Below are 26,157 nucleotides of genomic sequence, written 5' to 3' on the forward strand. Positions count from 1 at the left end.
GGGTCCCCCAAGTTAGGTAGTGAGTGACAGGTGCCCCCCAGGTTAGGTAGTGAGTGACAGGGACCCCATATTAGATAGTAAGTGACAGGGACCCCCAGGTTAGGTAGTGAGTGACACGGACCCCAGGTTAGGTAGTGAGTGACAGGGACCCCCAGTTAGGTAGTGAGTGACAGCGCCCCCCAGGTTAGGTAGTGAGTGACAGGGACCCCATGTTAGGTAGTGAGTGACAGACGTCCTCCCAGGTTAGGTAGTGACAGGGACCCCCAGGTTAGGGAGTGAGTGACAGGGACCCCCAGGTTAGGTAGAGAGTGACAGGCGCCCCCAGGTTAGGTAGTGAGTGACAGGTGCCCCCCAGGTTAGGTAGTGAGTGACAGGCGCCCCCCAGGTTAGGTAGTGAGTGACAGGGACCCCCAGGTAAGTTAGTTAGTGACAGGGACCCCCAGGTTAGGTAGTGGGTGACACGCGCCCCCCAGGTTAGGTAGTGACAGGGACCCCCAGTTAGGTAGTGAGTGACAGGTGCCCCCCAGGTTAGGTAGTGACAGGGACCCCCAGTTAGGTAGTGAGTGACAGGCGCCCCCTCACCTGAAAGCCAGCAGCAGCATCAGACCTCAATCAGCGGGCGACCCGACCAGCTAGAGCGGGCGCTGGGTGCACCATGCTGTATATGCGGAAGTGATGTCACTTCCGTATATCAGTGCAGTGTCTGCTAGCCTAGGTCCTAGCGCCCGCACTGGTGGTCGCCCGCTGATCGAGGTCTGACGCTGCTGGCTTTCTGGCAGTGGGCGGCCAGGGGGGAACAGCGGGGCACCCCTAGAAATAGATTGGGGGCAGGAGGACATGTTGGGGGCACGGGCCCCCCAAAATAGGACTAGCAATGCCCCTGATGTCAGCGCCTCACAGCCCTGAGGTACTGACATCACACTGTGGGAACCTTGTTGCATTGTTGGAAATAACAGCTGTTTCCAACTGCCAAAAATGAAAGCAGCATCTCCTTCCAGTGACATCACCTGCCAGCAGTAAAGATGTCGCCATGTGATAAATGCCAGAATGTAAATCAGGATAGGAAAGCTTTTACAATGAGCAACTATAACTAAATCATTTATACATAATTATTGTAAAAAAGCACTTTTGTATTACATTATTTTCACTGGAGTTCCTTTTTAAACACTGAGAGAATAGGGCTGCACAGAGAGCATGGGGGTTAGGTTTAGATACCTGGGTTTTAGGGTTAGGCACTAGATGAAGAGACTGAGCTTATGTCCCAGGCAGGGATGTAATTACAAAGGAACAGCCACTGCCACTGCAGATGGGAGGGGCAGAGCTGTAAGGGGGCTCCAACTAGGCAACTACTACTTCACTCCCTATGATAAAGTGGTCCATTCTTCAGATCAGGTGTTTTTGTGGTTACACCTGTTATGAGTGTGAAGATTATACTGTCCACACTTGTTTTAGGATCCTTTTGAGGTAGTCCACCAGGCTGTAGAGATGGCCCGAACGGTTCGCCAGCGAACGGTTCCCGGCGAACTTCCGTGGTTCACGTTCGCGGAGAACCGCAAACTTTTCTAGAAGTTCGATTCGCCCCCATAGTGCATCATTAGGGTCAACTTTGACCCTCTACATCACAGTCAGCAGGCACATTGTAGCCAATCAGGCTACACTCCCTCCTGGAGCCACTCCCCCCCTCATAAAAGGCAGGCAGCGTCAGGCATTGGACTCACTCGTGTGCCTGCCTGCAGTAATTAAAGGGAGAGCTGCTGCAGAATCTCATAGGGAAAGCTTAGTTAGGCTCTTGTAGGCTTGTTAGCTTGCTCTTTGCTGATTCTTATTGCTAAAAAAGCACCCCTCAACAGCTCTTTTGAGAGCTAATCTTGTTCTTGTGATCTATTTTTTTTTTGTGTGGCCCACTTGCATTATATACAGCCCTGTCAGTCAGTCGCAGCTGGCCTTTGATGTAATTACTACTGTGCCACTGCCAGGCCCAGCACATTCAGTGACTACCTATGTGTGTGACAGGCAGCTGCAGATTTGTAATCCCATCACAATCACTGCACCTGTTCACTGTACAGTGCACCTACCTACCTACCTACCTACAGTATGTGAGCGCACGCATTGTTAATACCACCAGTCATTGCACCTGTTCACGGCAGTACCTGTGTGTGTGTGTGACAGATGCACATTTGTAATACCAATCACTGTATATACCTACCTGCTGTGTTCAGTGCACCCACCTACCTACGTGAGCGCACACAGTGTGATATTTAATACCACCAGTCACTGTACCTGTTCACGGTACGTGTGTGTGAGACAGGTGCACATTTGTAATACCCATCACTGCATATACCTGTTGTGTTCAGTGCACCCACCTAACAACGTGAGCGAACGCAATGTGATATTTAATACCTCCAGTCACTGTACCTGTTCACGGTACGTGTGTGTGATAGGTGCACATTTGTAATACCCATCACTGCATATACCTACCTGTTGTTCAGTGCACCCACCTACAGTACCCACGTGAGCGCACGCAGTGTGATATTTAATACCACCAGTCACTGTACCTGTTCATGGTACATGTGTGTGACAGGTGCACATTTGTAATACCCATCACTGCATATACCTTCCTGTTGTGTTCAGTGCACCCACCTACCTACGCAGTGTGATATACCACTCTGTGCATACCTGTTAACTGCACCTGTGTGACTGCACATTGTATTAGTCAACTCAGTGCATACCTTTCACTTCATCCCCCCCCCCCCCCCCCGATATGGACAAAACGGACAAAACAGGTAGAGGCAGAGGTAGAGGCAGACCCAGAGGAAGGCCACCCGGCAGGTCTGTGCGAGGTCGTGCTGATGTGATTTTGTGCAGCCCTGGACCAAAGTACAGTGCTCAGAAGAAGGCAAGTCCCATCAACTCCCAAGATTGTCAGGACGTGGTTGACTATTTAAGGAACACAGCATATTTATTTGTGTGTTTGGCACTGTACAAACCCATGTCTATCTCATCATGTCACATGTCACTTCGGGTATCCTTTAAGGTGTCCATACATGGGTTGGTTCTTCCTGCTGATTTGGTCGTTTGGATTGGATCTGTGGGGGTTTATTGGCAACAGCATATCTGACTGATAAACTTACATTGCTTTTAAACATTTTTTTTGTGAGAGGATTTGTTAAAAAAAGTGATTGGATGCAGCAGTAAATTCCCATCAAGCAGGAAAGAGAAGGGGAAGCAGGCAAAGGGGAATCAATGGCTGCATAGCATTGTACTATATGGAGAAGTACACTATTATTATTATTTAGTATTTATATAGCGCCGACATATTACTCAGCGCTGTACATAGTATATATATTGTCTTTTCACTAACTGTCCCTCAGAGGGGCTCACAATCTAATCCCTACCTTAGTCATATGTCTATGTATGTATCGTGTAGTGTATGTATTGTGGTCTAGAGCCAATTTTAGAGGGAAGCCAATTTACTTATCTGTATGTTTTTGGAATGTGGGAGGAAACCGGAGTGCCCGGAGAAAACCCACACAGACACGGGGAGAACATACAAACTCCTTGCAGATGATGACCTCGCTGGGATTTGAACCAGGGACCCATCGATGCAAGGCGAGAGCGCTAACTACTAGGCCACTGTGCTGCCCTGAACGCTAGTGGTTCATTACATTCACAGACAGATTTATGCTAAAAATCTAACAACAGGCGGTGGGACAAGGTGGCACATCAATCACTTCTATCCAATATATTTCTGATCAGAGTCTAATTGCTGGGTCAGACCATTATCAACCTCCATGTACTGTAGCTAACTTTAGTATCAAGGGGTGGATGTTGGGGATTAGTACACAGTGGATGATTAGGGGTGGTTAAGGTTCGGTTCCAGAAAGGGAAGGATGGGCTTAGTCATCAGAGGGAAAGCATGAATTAATTGCTGGCACTATGAAAGAGCAAGCTTTAAGTGGCTGCCATTGCCTGTAGACTGCTCAACACTGGCAGCTTTGGTGCTGAAGTAAACTAAATTGAACAGTCAGTGCCCAATTAATAGGTACAGTATTTCACTTCCTACCACTCACGGAGGTCTACCTCATGCAACGTTGATAGATGGGAGAAAATGGAATGGAAATGCCCAGAGAAAAAGGACTAAATAAATATTGTAAGCATATATTAATTCCATACAGATGGTATGGGAATCAAACCTAGAAGCGTAAAACTACAAAAAAAAGTGCTAGTAACAAGTGCAAGCCTCACCTACCGAGGCAGCTGTCCATGAGATATCTCCAGCAACCACTGATGGTCATATGATCATTTTTCTTCTTCTTGAAAGCGTGTTCTGCTTCCAAAACATGTACTTGTGAACGCATACTATGGATGACATAGGATCCGTCAAAACGACTATGTGGAAAACGGTCCAATGTCAGGCCTAGTTAAAACCTAGGCATTCTCCATTTAATGGATGAAATAGAAGATCACGAGTTTAGATTGATTCCCAGTGACTAAATATGAGTTTGTACATGCCCCTGTGTTTGTATGAGTTTCCTCCCATGTCCCAAATAATAAATGAACAGTTCCCGACAAAACTGATGTCAGTCTAGCATAAGGGGCACAGGGATTAGCTTGTGAGTTCCTCTGATGCCTGGTACACACAATGAGATTTTCTGACAGATTCACTGCCAGATCCATTATTTCCAACATGTCTGATCTGATTTCCGATCGATTTTCCATTCAATTTTCCATAGAAATGAACGGTAAATCGATCGGACATGTTGGAAATAATCGATAATCGAAAATCTCATTGCGTGTACCGGGCATAAGGGACAGTTGATGAATGACTCTATAGTCTGAAGAATGTTGCGGAAGATGATAGTGTGACATACTGTATACAACAAACATAATAATAAATATTGTATTTATAAAAGTGATTATCATTTCTTCAGTAGAGAAGGTTCCATTATGTTTTAAATTCCCTGTAACAATTTAAGAGCCAATCAGGGTTGGGAAGGATGAGTGGAAATACTGCTGTACTTTGCAGTGTCCTTCTCATAGAAACACAAACACTCTGGAATTTATATTGCATCCTGCTGCAGTGTGCATCAGCACACAGTGGCAATCAAAGCGGAATTTCTCCCCCTATATTGTTTAATCAAAGCTGAACTTAGGTTAGCTATGTCACTCATAGCTTGTAGCTCTAGATATCAATTGCATTTTGTATACTTCACCACAAGCACAACATAGTTCCTTAAGCACATAAGTACTGATGTCATGCTGTCATTTTCTCTGTCATTTCTGAGCCAGAATGTTATATAACTTTCATACCTACCGTTGCCTTTTAGGCAGGTTCTGAAGCTGGCAGTGCAGTTAATCAGTGCTCTCCCAACTCCCCTGCTTAATTAGGGATTTGATTCTGAGCTCCCCTGAGGGACAGTTAGTGACATCACTATATACCGTAATAATAATAATAATTCTAATATCTGTATAGCACTTTTCTACTGTCAGACTTAAGGTGTTTAAGAGCTGCAGCCACTGGGGGCACACTCAGCAAGCCACCCTACAGTATTAGGGAATCTTGCCCAAGCATTCCTCACTGAATAGCTTAGTAGTAGCAGCTTGGTAATAGTAGTATCTTACTGAACAGGAACAGCTAAGATGCCAATATTATTTTGTGCATATATATATATATATCTCTGCATTACTAAAATAAAAATAATAGATCATTAATACAATTAAAATTCAGTTTCTAATGATACATTTATAACAAGTGGAAATACAGAACTCTGCAGTAGTAGCCAAATGAATGCCAAAAATAGAAATGTTATTGATTATGTGATCATTATTAATATCAGCGCTGGGTAATATGTTGGCACTTTATAAATACAATAAATAAATATCATCAGATTATTATCACCACAATACTAGGATAAATTATCTTTCTTTTTTTGTATTTGTTTTGTGCACTTATTTTTGTTTAATTTGTCTAACCACTTTTCTCCTTACTGATGACAACAGTTTGATGTTTTAGCTATGTCCCTATTTAACCAGTAATAACTTTATCGCTGTTTATGACTCCTACATGTGACAAAGGTAGTTTTTTGGCATTATGTACTTTTTTCTCCTAGTACTGCAGTGGCAATAAAAACATGTTAAAGGGACTCTGTAACAAAAAAAAGTTCCCCGGGGGGGGTACTTACCTCAGTAGGGGGAAGCCTCTGGATCCTATCGTGGCTTTTCCCATCCTCCTGTGTCCCACGGCGACAATTTGTCAGGCTGTGCAATATTTACCTTTTCTGGCTCAAGCGTGGGCGCTGTTGCGACTCTCCACTCAGAAATCGTCAAAAATAGCCGATCTCTGTCGTGTCCGCTCTACTACGCAGGCACAGGTCCCTCCTATCACCCAAATACCTCTCCCTTGTAGTCTTATGGCCCCACTCATCCTTAATAGCTTTCCTTGGTAACCTAGTAACCACCTGTCTCTCGTTATAGTTTTCCCTGATAGACTAGTGGTCCCCCGCCCATATATAGCTTTCCCTGTAGCCTCGTGGCCTCTCCCCCTGATAGCTGTCCCTGTGGTCTAGTGGTCTCTCCAATCCCCCTCTTATAGCTTTCCCTTGGTAGTTTATTCTCTGTTATTGGTGTAATGAGTTTTGGAATGAAACAAGCATCTTATTGGTTGTTGTGGGTTAAACATTCACTATCCATTCCTATCACTTTTAGACATTAGATTTAAAGGGCCAGGAATGGAACAATAGAAGTTCAGATGCAGCTCCCTTTCATTGTATTTCATTCAGCTGGACACCAGGGAAAAATCCTATTTTAAGTGCTTTACCTTCTCAATGAGGATGTCTTCTGTATTGCACAGTGTTACTACCATTTTGTATCAACAAATGCAGAAAGACAAATAAATTAAACCAGCCAGTGGTATTTCCTAATAAAAGAACAATTTGGCCCATATGCAATTCACTTTTTCTCCCGAGATTTCTCCTAAGTGATACTTTCAAACCTTGTCCATAAAATGCTCTTTTAAACAACCAGCAAGCAAGAAAGAGATCAAAATAATTTTGACAATACATTTTCATATACTTTTTTTTTTACTTTTTAGTACTTTTTTAATTTGCAGAATGCTGAAAGTAGTTTTAAATAGAAGATGAAAAATGATCTCCTAGCAGAAAACTTTGGAAATAAAGTGAATTGAATAGGGGCCCTTTCCTCTTGTATACATGTTACATGTCTCCCTTTTTAAGTGTAACTGTCGGGCATAAAATAAAAAATTAATTATTTATTTTTATCTGGTAAAAAAGTAATAAGGATGCTAATCGGGCAATCCAAAAGTTAAAATCACTATTACTTTTCTTGTTGACAAATGATCATTCCCCAGTTTACCTGACTCTTATTTGGTACACACAAAATTTGGTACACAAAAAGGAAGTTGCAGGGCATGCTGGGTTGTCCCTTTTTACTTCTCTACTTCCCCTCAGACTTAACTAATGCAGCCTCATTGGCTGAAGCCTCTTTCCCTCCTGTTTTCCCCTCCCACACTTCTGTTCCTCTCTGATTGGCCAATATTTCTCATGCTGAGACAATGCACTTTCAATAGTGAAGGGCGGGCAAATCAGGCAGAGGAGAGTAAGGGAGGAAATGACATCAGGATTGACTTCAAAATAGCCACAATTAAAATGGGAAATGCTAAGAAGGATTTTCTGTCTTTTTTACTGTAGAAAAATCACTAGTCAAAACGTGGACAGTGCAATACATATGTTATGTAAGTAGAGCAAGTATTTACTTATATATGTGTTGTTGTTTTTTCTGAGACAGGATGGCTGACAGCTCCCCTTTAAAGTCTCAGGTTGTATTCACGTAGGTTTTGAATACAACTGCACCTCTGGAGTCTGTGAGATTTCCTGGTTGCTAACAATTTGCGTCAAACTGGCATGTCAAGCTTCAGCCACAGGATTCTACACATCGCTTGCTGTGATCGCTGATCTGCACTCTGTCTTGGAGGCATAGTAGATATTTGCTTCAGACTTTAATGCCCTGTGGAAGGGTCTTAAAATGTTGACTATGTTGTCTATTTCAATAAAAGTTGAAAACTCAGGAAGCGACACCGATTTGATGTATGGGTTGTTTTTTTAAGTACTCCTTTAAGCTTTAAGGACTCGGTTCCATTATAAAAGGCTATAAAATAAGGGAATGTGATAACCTACGTTTTTAGATTTTTACACTTTTTTCAGTTACAGGTACACTTAAAGCCAAGACCTTATTTCTACCAAAGTTGCTGTATATGTTGGAAGCTAATCTACATTGTTTTGCTAAGCTTCTCCCTTTGCAGCATATAGCAATACTTGATACTTATGAAAATGTAATACTGATTTTGTGCAAGATGCAACATATACAAACACCTTTTATGCTCATTTAAACAGGCATCCAATCCATATTTGCCAACCAGAGGCGGGAACACTGTGGCCACTGGAGGACGATTTCGCTGCCCGTCCTGCAGACATGAGGTGGTCCTGGACCGACATGGAGTTTATGGGTTGCAAAGAAACCTGCTAGTTGAAAACATCATTGATATCTACAAGCAGGAATCAACTAAATCTTCAAGGTAACTGCAGCTGAGATTGAATTTTTCTGCAATACTTTAAAATGGAAGCATGTTTTCTTTTTTCAAGTAGTTTTATATTTATGTTCTTGTAGGACAACAAAAAAATCGAAGCAGGTTGTTTTTGGGCTCGGTGCCAGGAGCTGAGCTCCAAAACTGGGCATCACTATAGCACTAGTTCTATTCTACGCGCCCCCGCAAGGGTAATTAGGGGTTCTGACAATCCTGGGACCACAAATTACTTCTCCCTACAAGTTACTATGGCTCGGAGGGGGAATAGTATTTAAAGCAGCCGGGGATATGAGCAGCAGCATGTTTAAGCCGTAATTTGGCTCATCCTGTGCCCAGATCACTGAGGGCGTATATATACATACGCCAAAAAAATTGTATGTGTGAAAAGGGGAACTTCGGATATAAAAACACATACTTACCTAAGAAGAGAGAAGCCTCTGGATCGTATAGAGGCTCCACACGCCATCCTCCGGTACCCCTTTTCCAAGCACAGCCCCCACCCCAGAAGAATTCCGACAAGGACTTGGAATTGAATGTCGATATGGAAGATTCAGAGGTTTCCCTCTCATTCGGTAAATATTGATTTTTCACCCGAGGTTCACATCAGGTTCTCTTTAAAGAGACACTGAAGCGAAAAAAAAAATATGATATAATGAATTGGTTGTGTACTATGAATAATTACTAGAAGATTAGCAGCAAAGAAAATATTCTCATACTTTTATTTTCAGGTATATAGTGTTTTTTCTAACATTGCATTATTCTATAATAGGTGCACATTACACAACACTCAGCATTCAAAATGATTCTTTCAGAGCAGTCTGTGAAGTAATGACCTCTCCTCTGGCAGAGGAAAAGTAAATAGTCCAGGAACAGTTGAGATAATAAAAGTCAGATAACAGCCCTCTCCACAACTAACTAAAGGTGGCCATACACTGGTCGATGTGCCATTAGATCGACCAGCTGACAGATCCCTATCTGATCGAATCTGATCAGAGAGGGATCGTATGGCTGCCTTTACTGCAAACAGATTGTGAATCGATTTCAGCCTGAAACCGATTCACCATCTGCTGAGCTGCTCCTGCCCCCCCCCCCCATATACATTACCTGACGCTGGCTCCCGGGCATCTTCTCCGCATTGCACGGCTCTGTTCCGGCTCCAACCCGGCGCTTCCTGTGTTACTCCGTGACCAGGAAGTTCAAATAGAGCGCCCTCTATTTGAACTTCCTGGTCACTTCAGTGACACAGGAAGCGCCGGGATGGATGGAGCCGGAACAGAGCCGTGCAATGCGGAGTAGACGCCCGGGAGCCAGCCTCAGGTAATGTATACTTGATCGGATCGGCTGCCGCTAGCGATGCGCACTTTACCCGCGGGCGATCGAGGGTAATTTCCCGCACGGCGCGATCGACGGACCGATCCGATTTCGGGAGGAAATCGGATCGGCGGCTGCGTTTACCGCGAACGATTGGCAGCAGATTCGATCCCAGGATCGAATCTGCTGTCGAAACGGCCGGGAATCGAGCCAGTGTATGGCCTGCTTTAGTCGGAGAGCTTAATGGCTTGTTTGCATAGAGATAACAACTCTATGGAGAAACTGGAGTTTCTCAACTCTTCCTGTACTGGAAACAATTAGACTGATGTATCTGATCTTAATGTTTTATTTCTTAGCTGTGCTACACATACAAATCATAATATCATTTTTTTTTTCGCTTCAGTGTCTCTTTAAGCAACAAATTACTTAATAATATTGCATAGTCTAGTTTTTGGCAAAATAGGATGGATTTTATACATCTTTCATTGAGTACTAGACAGGGCTGGTTCTAGACTTTTTGCTAAACTTGTGAAGATGCACCCCCCTCCCCCCCTCCCCCCCATGATTTGGAATGAACGCACGGCAACCAACAATTTACTCTGATTCATTTAGTGTTCTTACATGACATGCTTCAGCTCAACACAATAGCACACCGGCTGGCTGTGAGTCTGTGACAAACAAACTGCTCACTCTCAGCCACTCCATTCCTCCTCAGGAAGGTACACACAGTACAAAAATGCTGCCCCTGAAATCTCTGCGCCTGATGCAAATGTTTCACCTTGCTTCATGAGAGAACCGCCCCTGGTACTAAATAATAGTTCCTTGTTATGTTGTGTGCTAAAATAGATATTTTCTGTGCCACTACAGTGAAACATATCTGGAAGACATGGGTAATGAGTTCCATGGGCAATAATTCTGCGCAATTCTTAATTTTACTGGTAGCGCGCCCAGGCTATGCATATGCATAGGTAGGATTTAGTTAGTGTTAGGTCCCCTCCCATGGAGGAGTGACTTCTTCGACAGTGGGAGGGACGAGTCCCTAACAAATTGCATGCGGGCTGTTGGTGGAAACTAGCATCCTCCAAGTGGTGGACAGGTTGTATGTGTGCTCATTGTGTGTTTGTATCCCATGAGTGGGGTCTGCACTTTTTTGCAGGTAAGCATTCATCTGTTTTTAAGTAGCGCAGTTCATTTATTTGCTATGTTTGATTTAATTCTGGTCAGCTGCTCCCACTTGTTAGTTTTTCTGTGGTGTATATGCAGAGCCTCTGTTTGGGTTCAAGGTGCGTTTGTAGTCTCTGGGGGGGCTCAGCGCATCTCTGAGCTGAGGCCATTCGGAGGCGGCCTGGTGATGCGCTGATCCCACTTTTTCTGCGCAATTCTTAATTTTACTGGTAGCACGCCCAGGCTATGCATATGCATAGGTAGGATTTAGTTAGTGTTAGGTCCCCTCCCATGGAGGAGAGACTTCTTCGACAGTGGGAGGGACGAGTGCCTAACAAATTGCATGCGGGCTGTTGGTGGAAACTAGCATCCTCCAAGTGGTGGACAGGTTGTATGTGTGCTCATTGTGTGTTTGTATCCCATGAGTGGGGTCTGCACTTTTTTGCAGGTAAGCATTCATCTGTTTTTAAGTAGCGCTGTTCATTTCTTTGCAAAAATTCTGGCTTGCATGCAAATTATTTACTAATTGTATGCAGATTGGACATTTTGACTGTCTAGTAGCTGCTTTTTGGCCACCTACTTAGCAAAGCATTGGGTTTTGCTGCCGTCTTGAAGCAACCTCCATCTCAATTGGTCAGGGTTGCTAACATGACAGTTTAGCAACCCTCATGGTTAGAAGAAGTAGGTATTAGAATAAGTAAGGCAGAACAATAGATTGAAAGATATGTTATGTTAAATGTTTTAGCATAGGGTCAGACTTAAGGTGCGTGCACACATGCAATTAATGTCGCCAGTCGGGGATCGGGACCCAATCTCCTTGGGTGACATCACTGGGACGGGGTGCACAGGTGCATGTCATCTGTATAGCTGATGACACACTGTGATGCTATGTGCGGGGGGGGGGAGGGGGAATCAGAGGGATGACAGAGCGGCGCATGCGTGACGTTACGCGGTGGGCAGAAGAGTGGCATGAACAATAGATTTGTCCATCGCTGGGGGAGTTGATCCAATCGGCAAATTGCTTGCGCATTGCGGTTGTTTGTCGGGTCGCTGCACACACGCATGATTAGCAACTGAAGCGGTCATTATCGGCTGCCTCATCTGACTTTAGCTAAAAGAGACAAAAAAGAAAAAAAAACACAGGGACGCCGGGAGCCCCTATCGTGTATTATCGTACAACCAATTGGTCTACAGATAAATGAATAGTAGTATACTCACAAGCGTGGGTTGCTTTTGATGGCAACCACTAAACTGTGCGTGTGGAGAAGTACCATCTCCACTCGGCCTTGTCGGTCGCAGCTCCAGAAAAAAAACCCCGGCCCTATGATTGTAGGGGCGAGTACCCTACTAAGTAGGGTGAAATTAAAGCAAGAAATTCAAGCAAGTGACACTATTGGAGGCGCCCTTCAAAAGTATGTGTACCTTAGATGTATAGTAATAGTAAATGGTAAGAGAGGTAGTTTCTTACCTGTTAAGAAGACTCATAGGTCGATATAAAAAATATATAACTATTTATTAATACTTGCACAGACAACGCGTTTCGCAACCTTACAGTTGCTTCATCAGGTCAAATAAAGTGCTTTAGTGTCAACTTCCTCCGTATGGCGCCCATACGGAGGAAATTGACACTAAAGCACTTTATTTGACCTGATGAAGCAACTGTAAGGTTGCGAAACGCGTTGTCTGTGCATGTATTAATAAATAGTTATATATTTTTTATATCGACCTACGAGTCTTCTTAACAGGTAAGAAACTACCTCTCTTACCATTTACTATTACTATACATCTAAGGTACACATAATTTTGAAGGGCGCCTCCAATAGTGTCACTTGCTCATCTGACTTGAACCAGGTGTGTGCACGAGGCTTTAGGTAGACGAGAGGGAAGGGGTTAACATAAGTTCAAGGATAAAGTTAGGGCTCTCAAGCTGGCACTTGTTAGAAAGGGACAACAGTTCAATGCTACCAAAATACCTCTGCCTCCATTTGATACTCAGCTTACTCTCATGTACCATTGTTTATTTAGGGGCCTATTTGTGACATCCTTTTAAAAACGCATCACACAAGGCAGCAATTTCACTGATACTTACACCGTTTACATAGTGCACTTTGCGCAGTTAACGCAACCCCTGTTACCTAGGTAAATAACATACTGTACTGCATGGCACACTTGCAAGGTAAACACTACCTAGGTAACATGGGTAGCATGTGGTACTCTCCAAACACGAGCGTTGCCTAAGTAACAGGGGTTGCGCTAATTGTACAATGCATGCTACATAACTGGTGGAAGAACTGATACAATTGTTGCCTGCAAATGACAATTTTAACGGCCTTTTGTGACTATGCACTCATTTTTCTAATTATTTTACTGAACCCAAAGACGTTGAGCACAGAGTGCAGAGCAAGTGGCAGTCCTTTCAATGCTTCAACTGAGGTTGAAGTCAGCAGCTTTCTGTGTTCCACAATCTGGTTATACAAGAAACTTGATAGGGACACACTTTACTCACACAGTGTGTTTCATAGCTATATTTATAGTTACAGGTTTTTTTTTACTACTATCATCATGCAAGATACCATAATGTACTGCACACATTTGGAGAGAAAGGGGACTAGATCCCAGAAAGCTTGCATAATTTAACCTCTTGCCGACCGCGTCCTGCAGATGGGCGTGGCCGCGGCGGCAGCCCCAGGGCCGCCTAACGCAGATTGGCGTAAAGTCCTGGGGCTCTGTTTTGCAGGAGATTGCGCGCGCATCTCCTGCTTGGGGAGCGGAGCTTCACCCCGCCTTCAGTCTCCAAGCGGCTATTGCCACTCGGGAGACTGTTAGACGGCGTGATCGCCGTCTATTTACATGGTGCAGCGCTGCGATCAGCAGCAGCGCTGCACTGGGTACAGCCGTGTGACACTGCTGTCCCCCTGGGGGACAAGAGAGCGATCGGCTCTCATAGGCAGAAGCCTATAACAGCCGATCGCCATAATTGGCTGGCTGTGGGCAGGGAGGGAGAGAGGGAAGATAATTAAATAAACAGTTTTTTATTTTATAAAAACAGCATCAATAATATTTATTGAAAAAAAAAAGAAACATGGGGGGAGCAATCAGACCCCACCAACAGAGAGCTCTGTTGGTGGGGAGAAAAGGGGGGGGGGGGGTCACTTGTGTTCTGTGTTGTGCGGCCCAGCAGCTTAGCCTTAAAGCTGCAGTGGGCAATTTTACTAAAAATGGCCTGGTCACTAGGGGGGTTTAGCCCTGCAGTCCTCAAGAGGTTAACTTTATCAGTTAGCCATTAAAAGGTATAACCAGGGGCGCCTTAACCTACTGACCACCCAGGCAGCGGCTTGGAGAGGCTTTGATGGGGTAAGGCGCAATAAATTACTGTCAGTCCAAGGGGAAATAAAAATTCCTGTCCTGAAAGACCGTTGTAAGGGACTGGAGAGAAATAGATTTCCTTCTGTTTTAAGGAGGCAAATTACACCAAGCTTTGCTTTTTTAGTAAGAGGGCATTTTGGTAACTTTTATCCCCCTATACATTCCTAGTAGCTTGGGTCACCCTGAGCTGCTTGGATACTCTGCTCTTTTCACAAATAGCATTCTGCTAAGTCAGGGATAAAGAATCATTCAGAGTTCAGATTTATAGATACTTCCTAAGAAGAAGGTGTCTGGTTTATAACTGTTCTCTGCCCCCACCTTTCTGAGCCTGAGTGACTGACTGCTGTTTAAGGGTATGTAGAGAAAGTTTTCTACTCTCTGTTTTAAGAAGGCAATTACACCTAACTTTGCTTTTTTAGTAGGAGGGCTTTTTGGTTCCTTTTATCCCCCTATACATTCCTAGTAGTTTGGGTCACCCTGAGCTGCTTGGTTACTCTGTTCTACTCTCACAAGTGTTTTTAGGAATGCATCTAATAAGGATTCATAGAAAGATTGGAGACAGTCCCTCACTATTCAGTGTACAGAGGTGACAGCGCCCTACCCCCAAATGTCACTGAGTCTGCAGAGCAAGCAAGACAAACAAACAAACAGTAAACTCTGCAGACAGCAGTTTGAAGTGTGTAATGGACCCAGTGGGGGTTGCAGGTTTTGTCTTTCCTTGTGAGAGAAAGCAACCAGGGACACTTACTTTAAGAAATTGCCGGAACTATTCCCAGACTTTCTCACACTAGAAGATGAGAGAAAAACATATATCCTACTGGGAGAAGAGGAATCCACAGTGACAATCACTGCACGCTATGTCACAGCATGCCACAGACTGAGAGGAGCATAACAGAACTGTAAACCTAAAAATGTCCACAGACTGCTTAGCCATTGTCCCCCTACCCCACCCCCTCCCATGTCCCTCTTTTTCCCCTTGCTTTGGCAATACCTGTATGAATCTTGGTCATGCCAATAAAGCTATCTTTGATTTGATTTGATTTGATTTGAGTGAATAGGAGGGCAGCATCTAAAGCTCAAACAATGATAATGGACATGTAAGCAATGTGTGTAATTACATCCATCACTACTTATAATTGAAGATGGCATAATAATGTATTTCCATTAATGCTGTCTGTTTGCCCTCTCTCTAATGCTATGTACCCACCTCACGATTTTTCCAACGATTTTCCCGATGTCCATCCATTTTTTTTTTTGAGCGACAAGTAGTCATTTACACGATGTCGTGACATCCCTTAGCGTTGTGTGGTGAAAAGTGACCGTCACTGAGGACCGGATCTTTAAGATCCTTGACGACACCACGTAAAGTACTGCGGTCGCTTGACTTCTCGTTCGCGCCCATCCTGTAATGTCACGTGACGTCACGCATACCCGCTGGCAGGAAGATAAATCGCTGGACGCTTGTCATGAGGGGACACCTCGCTGGATCCATCTTCCTGTGTTGTTGCAGTCACTGTGGTGAGTGTGGAGCTTAACTTTGCTCGCCCGCACCCTCTGCTCATGCTCCCTCTCCCACTGTCTCTCTGACCAAACAACTGCTACTTGGGGAACAATGTGCACAACTATGTACACTAGTCTGAGCACTCTTCAGAGGAGCCAGTAGCATTTGGAACTATTATTGTGTATTTATGTAGCACTGACATCTTCAGCACTTTACAGAGTACATAGTCATGTCACTGACTGCTCAGTGGAGCTTACAATTTAATCCCTACTATAGTCAAACTGTAATGTCCTACCATATTATTATTATGTATTCATATAGCACTGACATTCTGCAGCACTTTACAGAGTACATAGTCATGTCACTGACTGTCCTCAGAGTAGCTCACAATCTAATCCAACCATAGTCATAGTCTAATGTCCTACCATATTATTATTATGTATTTATATAGCATTGACATCTCCTGCAGCACATTACAGAGTACATAGTCATGTCACTGACTGTCCTCAGAGTAGCTCACAATCTAATCCTACCATAGTCATAGTCTAATGTCCTACCATATTATTATTATGTATTTATATAGCATTGACATCTTCTGCAGCACATTACAGAGTACATAGTCATGTCACTGACTGTCCTCAGAGGAGCTCACAATCTAATCCTACCATAGTCATAGTCTAATGTCCTACCATATTATTATTATGTATTCATATAGCACTGACATATTCTGCAGCACTTTACAGAGTACATAGTCATGTCACTGACTGTCCTCAGAGTAGCTCACAATCTAACCCTACCGTAGTTATAGAATAATGTCCTACCATATTATTATTATGTATTTATATAGCACTGACATCTCCTGCAGCACTTTACAGAGTCATTTCACTGACTGTCCTCAGAGGAGCTCACAATCTAATCCCTACCACAGTTATAGTATAATATTTTCAATATAGGATTGTTTTGGGGTAAAACCAGTTGACTTATTAGTATGTTTTTTAGGATGCAGGAAATGTCTGAAGTGTCTGAAGACAGAAACTCCATGCAGATTTTGCCCTGGCCAATGTTCAAGCCTAGGACTCAGCACTAAAATGCAGTAGTGCTACCCACTGAGCCTCTATTCTACTCATAGATATCTGCTCATCCATGTCATCAATTCTGACCCTCTACTACCCTTCCTCCCTCCATTCTACTTCTCTTCTCTTGTATCACACTACAAACACACTGTGCTTATCTCCAGAATGGATTATGAATCAAACCATTAGGCCCAGTGCACACCAAAACCGCTAACAGATCCTCAAAACGCTAGCGGTTTTTGGAGCAGATTTCAGAGCGATTCTAGGCATGTTTAGAGACATTTTCTAAACATGCCGAGCGTTTTTGTGAAGCAGATTACAAATCTTGTTACAGTAAAAGCTGTTACTGAACAGCTTCTGTAGCAAATACGCCTGGAAAACTGCTCTGATCTAGTGTTTTTTCAGAGCGGTTAGCATTTTTCCTATACTTTACATTGAGGCAGAATCGCTTCTGCAAACAGCAAATGTGCAGCAGGAGGCACGTTTGCGGTTTGCTAAAAACCTCAAACCGCTGGTGTGCATCATCCCATTGAAATACATTAGCCAAGCGTTTTCACAGACAGATGTGGTTGGCGGATCGCTGCTAAAACCGCTCGGTGTACACTGTGCCTTAAACCACCTTACCATATCAGCCCTTCAATGTCATGATATACCCACTCTAGTCCTACCCTAACAGGTGGTAACATATCTGCATATCTCATAATGTTTGTGAAAAATTATTCTGAAAAGAAGAATGTCTTGCTTGATAATCCAATCTTGCAATGTGACTGACATTGGAACTTGTAGTGTGGGTGTTGTATTTATTTGAAGTGCATACTGGCAGCATGTGCTGTATGGCATACAATGCTGATCATCCACAAGGCAAACTTAGGCAGCTGCCTAGGGTCTAGAGAGAGTTTAGGGGCCTGGTGGTTGCTAGCCCCCACCAAATCTAACTAAATGAGCCAGGTGACCATCAGTGGAGGGCAAAGTGTTATCTTGCCCAGGGCCCTGTTTCATAGTTATCCTTCTCTGATGGCTTATATCATGTGTGAAGTGTTCTATAATGTATATGATTTTTGTTTTATTTTTATGGGGGGGGGGGGGGGGCGCCACAGGATTTCTTGCCTGGAGTGACAAGAAGGCTAGAGGCGCCCCTGGGTATAACGTTTATAAGCTTCTTTTTATTCACCAATGTGAGTTGAAATACCTTTTATGGATCTTAATAAAAGTTTTTTACACTATAGAAGCCTTATGTAGTTAGCAGATCTCAACCACATATTGGGCTTGATTCACTAAACCGTGACAAATATCACACCTTATCAAAGTTATCACACATTATCCATAGTTATCTCACGTTATTAAAAAGTTATAACACGTTATCAAAGTTAACACGCCTTGGGGTTGATTCACTAAAGCGTGATAACTGCTATCACAGCAGGTATCACGCGTTCGCGCGCAAACATTTGTTTATCACACAGAGTAATCTTTTGCGCGTGCAAAGCACCGCGCGCAGCAGATCGCGTGATAACTTCTGTGATAGCAGTTATCACACTTTAGTGAATCAAGCCCATTGTGAGTTATCCACCAGGAGAAGGACAGAGGTTACAGGAAAGAGGCATCCAAGCCAGGACTGTGCTGATTAGGCTGTTATCGCTTTCTGTGACTGAGGCAGCCTTTGCAATAGGTGAGCATGATCCCTGGTGGTGCTGGGCATGTGGTGCTGTGCTTTCTGGTGTTTTGGCTCAAGCATGGTGTGCTAATCCCAAACTATATGGTGGTGGATGCCTAGTAGCAGTTTAGCAGCCTGGATAGTGAAGGATATGTTTATTTTTAAGGCATATATCTGAGGGGGAGTGACTTCAGAAACATCCAAGAAAGCCGATTGCCAGAAAGGGTGTGTGAGTGGTGTTGTCTGTGGGTCGGTGCAGCCAGATTAGTTTGAAGTTTGAGCAGAGCATTTTTGTACAGTAAAAGGCTGCCCAAAATGATTCAGATGACTGTTAAGGTGTCCAAAAATTACTCAAGAAATTGTTCACACGTAAATCTCGGGCTGACATGATCGATTGGGAGCGCAAGCAGCAACAGTGTGCGAGTTAGTCACTGAATAGCTGCTTCCATGAGAGCCTAATCTCATGGGTGTTTTCCTTTCTGTTAGTCTATTTAAAGGGGCACTACGGCGAAAAATGTTAAAGTTTAAAATATGTGCAAACATAGACAAATAAGAAGTAAATTTTTCCAGAGTAAAATGAGCCATAAATTATAGTCCACGATCAAATAGAAAGGACTACTGTCTCAATGCACGTACAAAATCTTGTTTAATTTAAAGCCTTGGCTACATGAAATTCGCACAACATGTTAAAAAACACCCACAACTTTAAAAACAAATGTACCTGGCCAGGATATGCGCGCTTTACTCTAAATGGGACCAGATCAGGTTTTATGCATGGTGTAGTCGCCCAGCCGCAGCCTCATGCAAAAAACACCCTGCTACCTCGATCTATTGGTCCTCAGCCACCACCAGATCACCACACACACTGTGAAATGCTTCTATTTCTGGCTTCCCATAGCTGGTTTGGTTGGTAGCTGTAATATGTGAGGCCTTCCAATTCCACTATAATTTATAGCATGGCAGTCAGCATTGCAGTCAGTTCCGGCAAAGACATACGCAGACAGGGGGTCACAACTGGCAAATGAGCCTCCACAACATGGCGTTATCGTTTGGCTATCAGCCTATGATACTTAGTTGGTGAGCTCCAGCTCACAGGGCCCTTCCGTTGTCCGTAGTGCACTGGATGTTTTCAACTGTCTCTGCTGCTGTACTATGTATAGATTTATTCTACTGAGGCCTCAGCGCAGCTTCTTTTCACCTCCTTTGCTAGGAGCCGGATCAGTGTGAGTTGGTGTTCACACGTGGGGACACCGCGCGAGCACTCCTGCGGTAGCCACGCCCACCGACGCGTTTCACCCCGCCCACGGGGCTTTCTCAAGGTGTTGAGTGGCAGCAGGTCGTTCTCTTTCCTTATTATACCATTCACTCACAGCTCACACCCACTTGGCCTCAGCGCTGCTGAGACTTGTTGTACACACTGTACATAACACAAAAGGGCTGGATTTCGGTAGGAAACACATTGCTGCATAGGCATTACTCCATTATCAGACACTTGTCAGAGATTTGAATCTAGTATATTTCTTATGATTTTTCAGCCGTCAGTGTGGAAGGTGAATCGTGTGCTTTGATTACTTTCATCCTCTGCTTGTGTGCTAAATATAAATGAATCATTCAAAAAGATCTACGCATATATGTGATACAATAAGCAAACTAATCACTCTGAAATCTCTGACAAGTGTCTGATAATGGAGTAATGCCTATGCAGCAATGTGTTTCCTACCGAAATCCAGCCTCCCTTTGTGTTATGTACAGTGTGTACAACAAGTCTCAGCAGCGCTGAGGCCAAGTGGGCGTGAGCTGTGAGTGAATGGTATAATAAGGGAAGAGAACGACCTGCTGCCACTCAACACCTTGAGAAAGCCCCGTGGGCGGGGCGAAACGCGTCGGTGGGCGTGGCTACCGCAGGAGTGCTCGCGCGGTGTCCCCACGTGTGAACACCAACTCACACTGATCCGGCTCCTAGCAAAGGAGGTGAAAAGAAGCTGCGCTGAGGCCTCAGTAGAATAAATCTATACATAGTACAGCAGCGGAGACAGTTGAAAACATCCAGTGCACTGCGGACAACGGAAGGGCCCTGTGAGCTGGAGCTCACCAACTACTGTGCGCAAGTATCATAGGCTGATAGCCAAACGATAACGCCATGTTGTGGAGGCTCATTTGCCAGTTGAGACCCCCTGTCTGCGTATGTCTTTGCCGGGACTGACTGCAATGCTGATTGCCATGCTATAAATTATAGTGGAATTGGAAGGCCTCACATATTACAGCTACCAACCAAACCAGCTATGGGAAGCCAGAAATAGAAGCATTTCACAGTGTGTGTGGTGATCTGGTGGTGGCTGAGGACCAATAGATCGAGGTAGCAGGGTGTTTTTTGCATGAGGCTGCGGCTGGGTGACTACACCATGCATAAAACCTGATCTGGTCCCATTTAGAGTAAAGCGCGCATATCCTGGCCAGGTACATTTGTTTTTAAAGTTGTGGGTGTTTTTTAACATGTTGTGCGAATTTCATGCAGCCAAGGCTTTAAATTAAACAAGATTTTGTACGTGCATTGAGACAGTAGTACTTTCTATTTGATCGTGGACTATAATTGAAATTATAATAGACACACCAAGGGGCGCTGCTAATACAATAACTTTACTTTAGAAAAATTTTGGGGGTTCTGGTGACACACCTCACATTGACCCAAACACAATGGACTTATAACTTCCACCCGCTGCTTCCTTATCTAGTGGGATACCCCTTCTCTCCCACCTACAAACTGGTCAGATATATACAATGAATAGGGAGCGCTGGGTATGTAAAAAATATATATACCATTTATTTCTTAAGAAACAAGAAACATAAAATTGTTGCACACGTACGTTACTCACACCTGCATTTCACATACACACTTGAGTATACTGGTTCCTCAAATTATTAAATTGCCTAAAAAGTCTAAATGCACAAAAAAGTTGCAAAAAATAGTATAAATATTAGTGCTTTTTATGTAAAAGAATTCCTAATAAAAAGTCTCCATAGGTTTGAGCAGCTTGCCACCGGTGTTCGCAATAATATTCACAATAGTATAGCTGTAGGACCACAAAATACAGTGATCACATTAACTCGTTTGCTGCTATGTCTAGTATACAGGGGATTAGCTCACCCTCCTATGGGTCGTGGTAGACAAGTCCTGTGGGTCCGCTTTCAGGTCCTCCGTTGTAGTTCTATTATTAGCTCCAGCGTGTGTCTCCCCTGTGCGCTCGTAGCCAACTCACAGCCAACCGCACAGCGCTGGTCTCCAAGGGAAGCCGCTAGCGTGATCCGATCAAGCCCTTCCGATCAGATGGTGGAGGAGCGCGACGTCACTTCCGTCCGCGTTCCAGCTAAATCTTCAATCCACTTCCTTGCGTTCCAGTAATAAAGATCTGCCGCTATTTGTACTTATGCGGCAGTTTGGATGCTTATAGTGGAAAAAATCTTGTATCCAGAGGGATAAATGGGGCGCCCCACACCTCAAAGAACAAAACAACAGATTGACATGTTTCAACAGAAAAATCGTCTGTCTTTCTCTGTCTTTTGTGGTCCTACAGCTATACTATTGTGAATATTATTGCGAACACCGGTGGCAAGCTGCTCAAACCTATGGAGACTTTTTATTAGGAATTCTTTTACATAAAAAGCACTAATATTTATACTATTTTTTGCAACTTTTTTGTGCATTTAGACTTTTTAGGCAATTTAATAATTTGAGGAACCAGTATACTCAAGTGTGTATGTGGAATGCAGGTGTGAGTAACGTACATGTGCAACAATTTTATGTTTCTTGTTTCTTAAGAAATAAATGGTATATATATTTTTTACATACCCAGCGCTCCCTATTCATTGTATATATAATTGAAATTAGGCTACAGGCTCCTTGCAAATGTGAGTTGCACCAATCTTATTAAAGGGGCAGCTCTCCATAGAATTGTTTAGGCCAATTGTGATATTTTTGGATGAGACACCCTTCATTAAGCCGATAGTTGATCGGCAAGGCTATTGGTATGCATGAATTTCGCATGAACAACCTTGTTTTAGTAGTATCGTTCGTGGGAACGCAGTGCTAGACATTGTTCAAAGATCAATCTGTACAACTGTCAGACAGAGTTGAGGATGGCATATGTCATAGGAGACGATTTAGTGGATGACATTGATACTGCGTTTCAAGTAGAGTCATGTGATAGTACACAATCAGAAGTTAGTGAAGATACGAGGAGGGAATCATTTGTTCCATTGTTTAGAGAACACAAACGATTGATATTGAAGTCTCTTCGTAGGAGATGGAATATCTCTATTTTGAAATCCTATATAAGGGCACGGGTTGTACCATGGGGTATCAGGGAGCGAATTGTTCCGGCGGAACATTTAAAAACTGAGAGGTTCATGGCCTTGTGGAGAGAGAGTTGCATAGAAAGAGGAATACAGATTATGAGCATGATAGTGGATGAGGAAACCATCCAGAATGATGAGTTAAAGTCCCAGATTGAAACGAGTAGAAGTAAGTTAGAACCTTTTAGTACTCAAAATAAATTTGAAAAATTAAATCAGCAGTTAAAAGCTGATGTTGAAAAAACTCAAAAGAAAATTAAAAAAGAAAAACAGGCAAAGTTTCAGGAGGATGTAGCAAGTTGGAATCAGTGGGAGTTCTTTCAGTGTGAAAGAGGCAGACCGAGAAATCGGTCAATGAGTAGACATAGGTCCCGCAACCCCAGCCCACACCCTGCAGGACCCTCGGGAAGTAACCCGTCAGGAAAATCGATTGTTTTTTTAGAACAGGAGTTAGAAACAGAAAACGAGGAAGACGAGGAAGAGGAGGACGTAGTAGAAAAAACAAAGGGGATTCTGAGACAGAAGGAACAGAAGGGGAAGGGGAAGGGGAAGCAGAAGAAGGAGCCCGTGGAGAAGAGGGTGCAACCAGTAAGGAGACAGAATCGGTAGAGTCAAACAATGTCATGAACCTCTCAACATATGATTTTGAAATGGGGGTTTATTCGCTCCTGTCCCGTGGTTTAACCTTTGCTCCAGCTAGCAATGGTGATCCCTTCCAAGTGTACAAAGATTTGTGTTTTTTCTTGAGAAGAGTTCAGCTCTCCCTCACGTATGGTGGTGATAAGTGTGCAGAGCAAATAGCCGACCCTGAGATTCCCAGATTGGATAGCCTAAGCGATCGTGAGGCGTTGAGAAATTTGGAGAGTTTGGTGGATGAGTTGGATTCGGTTGAGTTGCCGGGTGCTGACTTTGGCGGATCCACGGACTGTGGCCCGTCCAACCCATTACCCGTGGACGTAAGGAAGAAATCTAACTATATGCCACCACTAGTGCACCGCCTATCCACGTTTAGGGAATTAGTGTGCAGGGATTTTGATAAATTGCACTGGAGTCCCCACACTCATGAGAAAAATCTAACTACAGATGAGGAGCAGGCCCTTGAAAAGTTAAAGGGTATGTCGGACATAACGATCAAACCCAGTGACAAAGGTGGCAACGTAGTCATACTGTCTACCGATTACTATAGGCAGGAGTGCCTGAGACTTTTGAGTGATGAGGAAACTTATCTAAGGTTGAGGTCAGACCCCTTCCCAGCACTTAAGGAGAGGGTTAATCAATTGATAGATGGAGGATATGCAATGGGGGTTGTATCAAAGCAAGAACATGATTTTTGTTATGTAGATACGTACCGTATTCCGGTATTCTATATAATACCTAAAATACACAAACATGCCACGCTGCCCCCGGGTCGCCCCATCGTTTCAGGCAATGAGGGCCCTCTGGAGAGACTGGGGAAATATCTGGACCTTAAGCTTAAGGGTATAGTTGAGAAATTGCCATCATACGTGAGGGACACTGGCGATGCCCTACAGGTACTAGATATGGTTGAGATGTCTGCAGACGACATAATAGCAAGTATAGATGTAGAATCGCTTTACACCTCAATCCCAATTGAAGTAGGAATAGCAGCCGTGTCTTTTTTCTTAAACGAGCACTTCCCGGAAGCTCAAGACCACAACCAGTTTGTGTGTGAGGCCCTTGAACTTGTCCTCACGTACAATTGTTTTGCATTCGATGGTCGGTTCTACCGCCAGGTCAGGGGCATGTCGATGGGGTCATCTTGTGCTCCGGCCTACGCTTGTCTCCATCTGGGCCTGTGGGAGCGGCGGGATGTTTACCCCTTGGACCTCTTCAGGAGCAAAGTCACGCTCTGGCTGAGGTTCATAGATGACATGCTCCTGGTCTGGCGGGGAACCGAAGAACAGCTCTCCCTGTTTGTGGACGGGTTGCAGCACAACTCAAGGAATATTAGATTAACCTATCAATGTGATAGAGAGGCATTATCCTTTTTGGATTTGTTGATTAAAAGGGATGGTGGGAAGCTAGTGACGAGCACTTACCGTAAGCCCACTGCGGGCAATACTTTGTTACATTACTCTAGCTTCCATTTGCCAACCCAGAAAAAAGCAATCCCAAATGGCCAATTCACCCGAATCAAACGTAATTGTTCAAGGGAGGAAAAAATCAATGAGAAGGACAGGGGGTCTCTGCTATCTGCAAGGAATAGCAAGGTGAGCCACGGTGGAATACAGAAAAAGAAAAAAGACCCAATAAGATTTGTAACTGGATATGGTCCACATTGGAACGATTTACAGAGAATTCTTCAAAAACATTGGCATGTGTTAATGCTAGATGAGAAAATCAAACTAAGTGGCGGTGAAAGACCGTATATGACCGCCCGTAGGGCAAAGAATCTTAAGGACCACTTGGTGAGGTCGGAATTCCAGTCCACACAACCTTCAACATGGTTGGATAGGTATCCCAGAAGAGAGGGAATGTTTCCCTGCGGATCATGTGTCAACTGTGGGTATGTGGACAGGAGTAGGACATTTACAAACTTTGACGGTTCTAAAACGTACGAGATAAGGGCCAATATTAACCACCCTGGCGTTCTATTAAGATCGCCAGGGCAGCTGCGGGAGGGTTTTTTTTAAATAAAAAAAAAACTATTTCATGCAGCCAACTGAAAGTTGGCTGCATGAAAGCCCACTAGAGGGCGCTCCGGAGGCGTTCTTAAGATCGCCTCCGGCGCCCAGAATAAACAAGGAAGGCCGCAATGAGCGGCCTTCCTTGTTTTGCTTAGATCGTCGCCATAGCGACGAGCGGAGTGACGTCATGGACGTCAGCCGCCGTCCTGACGTCAGCCGCCTCCGATCCAGCCCTTAGCGCTGGCCGGAACTTTTTGTTCCGGCTACGCTGGGCTCAGGCGGCTGGGGGGACCCTCTTTCGCCGCTGCTCGCGGCGGATCGCCGCAGAGCGGCGGCGATCAGGCAGCACACGCGGCTGGCAAAGTGCCGGCTGCGTGTGCTGCACTTTATTTGATGAAAATCGGCCCAGCAGGGCCTGAGCGGCAGCCTCCGGCGGTGATGGACGAGCTGAGCTCGTCCATACCGCCAGGCTGGTTAACTGCAACTCAACACGC

The 26,157-nt window shown here is 44.2% G+C and overlaps 1 protein-coding gene across 3 annotated transcripts in view; it reads left to right on the plus strand.

The window, feature by feature from the left end:
- The window catches only part of TRIM55 (tripartite motif containing 55), a 232,639-nt gene that overhangs the window by 14,665 nt on the left and 191,817 nt on the right, over window positions 1-26,157 (plus strand). For all 3 annotated transcript variants that reach the window (XM_068237449.1, XM_068237450.1, XM_068237452.1), the window contains exon 2: window positions 8,409-8,590. In XM_068237449.1, coding sequence (XP_068093550.1) covers window positions 8,409-8,590 — 182 coding nt within the window. The remainder of the gene's footprint in view (window positions 1-8,408; window positions 8,591-26,157) is intronic.

This window comes from Hyperolius riggenbachi, chromosome 5 (assembly GCF_040937935.1).
Source record: "Hyperolius riggenbachi isolate aHypRig1 chromosome 5, aHypRig1.pri, whole genome shotgun sequence".
Taxonomy (NCBI): Eukaryota; Metazoa; Chordata; class Amphibia; order Anura; family Hyperoliidae; genus Hyperolius; species Hyperolius riggenbachi.